At 37.4% G+C, this 6,900-nt stretch overlaps 1 protein-coding gene across 1 annotated transcript; it reads right to left on the bottom strand.

The window, feature by feature from the left end:
* Nucleotides 1-521: 521 nt before the first annotated feature.
* On the bottom strand, nt 522-2,228 carry LOC125278392 (putative nuclease HARBI1). Its single transcript, XM_048207536.1, has 2 exons — nt 1,879-2,228; nt 522-1,768 (listed from the first exon to the last, which is right to left on the bottom strand). The coding sequence occupies exons 1-2, from the start codon at nt 2,226-2,228 to the stop codon at nt 1,321-1,323; spliced, it is 798 nt and encodes a 265-aa protein (XP_048063493.1). The 3' UTR covers nt 522-1,320.
* Nucleotides 2,229-6,900: the final 4,672 nt, after the last annotated feature.

Raw genomic sequence — 6,900 nt, 5'->3', positions numbered from 1 at the left:
CTTTTGGTGATAATGAGCAAAGGATGTACCCTCAAATCAATAATTATATACTCTAATCTTATGCAGACTGTAATTGTAAATAATATTTCACATTCAAGAAAATATCTGGAAAATGAATAGTAAGCTGTAGGGGTTATAGCCTAACATTAGAATCTAAAATATGTGAAAACTTAAGCTCATTACACCCTGTTCAAATAATGATTCCTGTCTTATTTGCTCAGATTAATATCCTAGCTGGCATATTTTGTACTTTCACTCCCATATGGACCCCATTGAAAACAAGATGGCCTATCTCAAGGGGCTGTCCTTAATGAAGTAGAAATTACAACGTTACAACTCAGTGTGGTCTTAACGAGGGTAACACGGCTCAGCTTTTATCAATGTCTGTGATTGCTGGCTGGTCTATTTATGAAGGCTTGTTAACAAATATCCTACAAACACAGAAAATGGAGAAAAAAAGGAATCGCAAGCCGAACTGGACTGAGGAGCAAGGTTTGTTGCTGGCCCAGTTGGTGAACGAACATAAAAGTATGTTACGAGGAAAATTTGACCCAACTGTCACTAGCCAAGGCAAGAGGCGCACCTGGGACACAATATCCCAAACAATCAATGCCTCTTTTCCACCGGTGGTGCGGACAGGCGACGATTGTGAGAAAAGGTGGTATGTGCTGCAGTCCAAGGCAAAAGATGAGATTGCAGCACACAAAGCGGGAATCCTCACTCACAGGTGAGCAAAATACTATAGCCGACCACATAATCTGGCAACTTGCTCCTGCTGGCAAAGTTAATTTACATGCCTAAGTACTGTGTTCATTGACTGTTTCTTTCTAAGGGGTGGACCACCTGCAAAGCGGCTGTCCCAGGTGGCCGACACTGTCTTTCAAGTCCTGGGACACTCTGAGGTCAGTGTCACCGGGCTGCCAACAGGCATTGACACGTCAATGATGTAGGCCCTTGAAATGCAGCAAAGGTAGGACACAGGGTTATTCATATCAACAGTGTTTATTCATTGCAGAATAAACAGCCATTTCATGTGTTATCCATGCTCATTGTATTAAATTAATTTAATCAAAACAATAATTAAACTAGGCCTATGTATTTCTGTAGCATGGAGCCATCACAAGAACCGGGCCCATCAAGTTTCCCGACAAGATTGCCGCCTGAACCATCTGCAGCTGCTACTCAGGATAGCCCGGCGGATCAAACACCATTCCCATCCGAAGCACCTGCTCCGTCAGCATCCCTGCAGGAGAGAAGATTGCAACTCACAATTGATGTGTTTGAACAACAAAAAAAAGTCCTTTCCCTTCAGGAGGAGTACTACCGCCTTAAAATTGAACACCTAAAAAATAAACCATTTACAGATTGTGTTCTGTGTATTGCATTTAACAATTGCAGGTGTTGTGCAGTAAAACTGTGGTAGTTCTTAATACCATCACAAGTTCTCAAATGACATGGGGCTACAGCTTGCCTGAAATGTAAATTTGTGAAGTTTGCCCTGTAAGGCAGTCCACTTTGGGCTAGGTTCCCCTGTGGAATGTGAATATCTTCTTCACCACCATCCTCATCATTGTCTTCATCCTCATCGCCATCCTCCAGAGGTTCTGCAATTTGTCTAACCTTGCAAATATTGTGTAATATTGCACAGGCTATGATGACTTTGCTGACTTTTTCAGGCCTCAGCCGCACCTCTCTGTGGAGAACATGAAAGCGCCTCTTAAGCTGGCCTATGCCACGCTCCACCACCGCTCTTGTTGTCTTGTGGGCCCTACAATAGAATACAGACCTTTAATTATTTGATGGAAATATTGCACTACTTGGATGCTCTAACATATTGCTTGCATTTCATTTCCATGATTTTTGTATTGTTTGGCTTACCTGTTATAGTTTAATTGGGGCCCTTGGCGTGGCTGGAGGTAAGGTGTAAGGAGCCATGGTTTGCATGGGTAGACACTGTCCCCTAACAAGTGGCAATTAGCTGGCACATAGCGTCTCTCAAAAAGCTGTCTGATGCCACTCTCGGAGAGCATTCTCGCATCATGTGTGGAGCCTGGCCATTTAGCCACAATGTCCAAAATCTTACAGGCCGCATTGAACACTATTTGCACATTGATGCTGTGGAAATTCTTCCTGTTAACAAAGACTGCCTCGTCCTCTGATGGCGCAATTATTCTCACATGTGTTCCATCAATTACACCCACAATGCCAGGGAATCCTGCAATGTCCATAAATGCCCTTTTATGTGTGTGTAAAGTGCGGGCATCCAGCGGGAATGAAACAAATTGTGTCACAATATTAGGTTGTGACAAAGCTGTCAGTGTTTGGGTGATGACTCTGCTGACAGAGGATTGGGACAGACCCAAGTCATCACTGCTGCATTGTTGCATTTTCCCTGTTGCCAAATACCTCAGGGCTTGTGATTACTTTCTTCTCCGGTGTAATAGCGTTGTGGCGTCGAGTTGGTGAAGTAATTGCATCTCTAAGGAGATCCACCACAAACATGATTCCTGCACGATCCAATCTGTAGCGTCTCAATAATTCCCTGTCATCCAGTGTTTGCAGGACATCTCTCCTGCCTCCTCTGTTGGCCATTTTGTGCAGCTGCTTAGGGGAACTCCTAAGCCACTAAAAGTCCTCTTCCCTGCTCTTAGCAGATCTCGCCTTAGGAGCCCTTTTAAGCGCTAGGAATCTTGAGGAATAGCTTTTATATTAACTGGGATTTTCGTGTCACTTTTAGGGGAAATTCTAAGAAAACGTCATGACTCTGAGAATTTTATTAGAATTTGGCCGCTAGGAGCCACTTTTTGCACAAAAATTCTTTAGGGATACGGGCCCTGGTCTCTAGCGGCTAAAAGTTTCTCAGAAAAGGCATTTTTTGCATAAAACTTGGTTAGCCTTAAAGGTCCCGTTCTTCGTGATCCCATGTTTCAAACTTTAGTTAGTGTGTAATGTTGTTGTTAGAGTATAAATAAAATCTGTAAAATGTTAAAGCTCAAAGTTCAATGCCAAGCGAGATATTTTATTTAACAGAAGTCGCCTACATCGAACGGCCAGTTTGGACTACATCCCTCTACTTCCTTCTTTAATGACGTCACTAAAACAGTTTTTTGACTAACCTCCGCCCACAGGAATACACAAGAGTTACGTTTGTAGAGTGTGTTTGTCGCCATGTCGTCGAAACGCTGTTATTTTCATCCCGCAGTCCAATCACCGGCTTAAGAACGTGCACTCAATGAGAATAACGGAAAAGTAATGTAATGCACTACTTTTCATGAAAAGTTACTTTTTTTAGAGAGTAACATAATATTGTAATGCATTACTTTTAGTAACTTTACCCAACACTGGTCATAATGTTTGTTTGTTCATTTATTTTGGAAACAGACAGTATGATTAACAGTTTAACTGACTGAATACAGAAGTCCTGCTGCACACAAACTGCTGAAAATGACTAAAATAATGTCTGCCAATGAATATGTGCTGTAGAGATCTTAACAATAGTGTTATGATTTCAAAACTTAAAGTCAAAACCGTTTCACTTAATATGACTACATATAAAATAATTGTAAATGGACACTTAACAGATAAACAAATAACAGATAAATTCATTGTGTCCTAAGTGATTTTGACATTATTTGTATAGAGTGAAGTATGTTGCCACTGAAGTGATTTTCAAAAACACTCTAAAAATAAGGTTTTAAAAAAAGTTAAAGCAACCATCTGTATCTTTTTCTTTTTTTTTTTTTTCCTTCAAATGAAGTTATTTTCAACCAAAAAACTATATTGAATTAGAGGAACTCAAACACAATTTTTAAAAGTTGATTACTAAAAAAAAAAATTAAAGTCACTCCAACTACATTAGTTGTAGCCCTGGAACTAATAATCTTATCTATTTCAGTTAAAATGTTATCAGTTAAAACTATTTCAACTATCATAACATGCTAAATGTAACATATTTAGCAAGTACATTAACCCTTTCAAGCGCAAGTTTAAAATATTCTAGCTGTCCCCCCAGGGTCTGTGTACTTTTGCTTCCATTCCTTTTTCGTTTTTTAACCACGTCAAGAAAAAACAAAAAATGAACGGTTGTATTTTTAAATGCTATGTTGAATACCAAAATTTATATTCAAACCGAATATACAAATTTCATGTGCATAAAATAAATATTGAGATCTTTTCAGATTTTTGTTTATTATGTTTTGCAGCTTTATAAACCAAAATTTAAAAAGGAGAAATTCAAGTCGAAGAAATGTCAATTTACAAGTTTTCTTTTGTAAAATTGTTCTTTCTCCCACACTTTCGAGAGCCATGTCTCTGAAACATGATAATACTTGACTTGATTTCCACCCCATTCTCACTCATGAGAGGTCCAATACTGCCGCATATCCAAGAGAATGCTATACTGGCGGCAAACACGTCCAGCGAAGCGAGACATTCGTGCTTAACATGAAAAATGCTTAATGTGGTTTAATGTAGGTGATATTGGAGGAGCAAATTCACTACACCTTATAAGCAGCCCACTATGAACACAATAACACGTTAAACATTTTCCTAGAAAATAAAACATGAACATAAAAGTTATGAAGAAAACGCTTAATGCATTAAGACACTGATATTAAATGACCAATAAAGATATGCAGACAAGCAGGTCAGGCTAACTATGAAGGCATTGTGCTTTCAACGTTCAGCATTTTCCATTTATAGAAAACTGTTGTAAACGCTTAACATAAAAATATTGTCCTTCCACTTTGTTTACGTTGTCTTAGCATGCTGTTGATGACAAGAAAATGTGCGAGAAAATAGTTTCTCCCTGGTTGTTGTTTTAGGATTAAGCAACATAAAGCATTAATGTCCAGCGACGCGGCCATAACAAATTCCTTTCAATGAGAATTGAGAAATATTTCATGTCAAACCTCCACTGAGGCAAAGGGTATGGGAATTTTGTCTTCATGAAAATCACATATTGGGGTATAATTTTGTCATCATAACAAATGTTGGTATTCCAATTTGAACAGCATAGAATATGCTATAGCCTATAAAGTGACTCCTAATCCCAAACAATTTCTCAATATAAAACAATATAAAACACCTAACAGAGCCAGTCACAAAAAAGTCACAGTAATTTAGATGTGGTTTTGGCCTTTATTCGTATAAAACAGAGTAAAAAGCAAAACGACGGGATTGAGACCACAAGCGGGAACTCGATAATGTTAAAGCGTTTAACAAGAGGCTAAGGTTTAGAAATGTAATGTTTAGGTTAAAATATAAATGTAAAAATAATAATAATATTAATTTAATGAATGAAAATTAATCAATGTCATTTAGGCAGGCTTTCTTCTGTGTAAGCATAAATTTGCATGCTGCGAAATACTAATTTAATGTATTAAAGGATAAGTCCACTTTTAAATAAACTTTTCCTGATAATTTACTCACCCCCATGTCATCTAAGATGTCCATGTCCTTCTTTTTTCAGTTGAAAAGAAATTAAGGTTTTTGATGAAAACATTCCAGGATTATTCTCCATATAGTGGACTTCAATGGACTCCAAACGGTTGAAGGTCAAAATTACAGTTTCAGTGCAGCTTCAAAGGGCTTTAAACGATCCCAGACGAGAAATAATGGTCTTATCTAGCAGAACGATCGGTCATTTTCGAAAAAAAAATACAACTGTATATGCTTTATAAACACAAAATATCGCCTTGAACGTACTTCCCGTTTCTGCATTCTTCAAAACGCTTACGCTGTATGTCCTACGGCTTCCCTATTCTACTTACGGAAAAAAACGAAACTGGCGCCGCGTTCGTTCCACAAGTAGAATAGGGAAGCTACAGTGCGTTGTGCAGCTTTGCTAGATTTCTATAGTTGGTCAGTTAAATAAACAGGCAGTGTGCCAAAGTTGTAGGCTGGGGGTAGTTGTGTGCATCTGCAAAGTAAATTAATACCTATGAGATAAACTAATTTCACGTGTGGATGAATTTATGTCTACACAGAATTAAGCCCTGAATCTGCACCAGTACAATTTGTGTCAAGCCATTGTACCATAATGCGGGATGTGGATGTATTCACCCAGAGAGCTGTAGTGTTATGTATAGGCCTATGGCACATCTGGCCATGGAAGAATTTATTGCCTGCCCTACACTATGTCAGACAGCTCTGTACAGTATGTTGAGCGGTTCATAGAGTTTTACTTTGAACTTGTACTTAAGTAGCCTATAAAGAATACGGTCAGTGCTTATCAAGGAGTTCAGTTAAAATTTAACTGAGTTTAAATTACAATATTTATTTAATGTAATGATCAACATTATTATGTCAATTATGTCACATACTAAACTAAATAAAATAATGTTTGCAACTTAAAAGGTTTGATTAAATAACTAAATTATCATTTTTAACTTAAAACCATTCATTTAAAGGATTAGTTCACTTTCAAATTAAAATTTCTTGATAATTTATTCACCCCCATCTCATTCAAGATGTTCATGTCTTTCTTTCTTCAGTCGAAAAGAAATTAAGGTTTTTGGTGAAAACATTCCAGGATTATTCTCCTTATAGTGGACTTCAATGGCCTCCAAACGGTTGAAGGTCAAAATTATAGTTTCTGTATCTAGAGGAACCATCACTCATTTTCTAAAAAAATAAATAAATAAAAAATAAAAATTATACATTTTAACCATAAATGCTCATCTTGAACTAGCTCTATTCTCCTTCTCTATTTGAATTCCAGCAGTGTAGACCAGGGGTCTCAAAAAATATTTTATACCATACTTAAAAAAATGTAAACAGCAGTCTCTCATTGTTACATACAGGATTAGTTTTTAACAGTTAGTGCAAATATTTTCCCTTACTTTATTTTAGCTTAAATAACATAAAAATCTTGCACTGAACAACACTGTACTGTACAAA

This window comes from Megalobrama amblycephala, linkage group LG1 (genome assembly GCF_018812025.1).
Source record: "Megalobrama amblycephala isolate DHTTF-2021 linkage group LG1, ASM1881202v1, whole genome shotgun sequence".
In the NCBI taxonomy this organism is placed as follows: domain Eukaryota; kingdom Metazoa; phylum Chordata; class Actinopteri; order Cypriniformes; family Xenocyprididae; genus Megalobrama; species Megalobrama amblycephala.
This window is presented reverse-complemented; position numbering and strand designations above follow the sequence as displayed.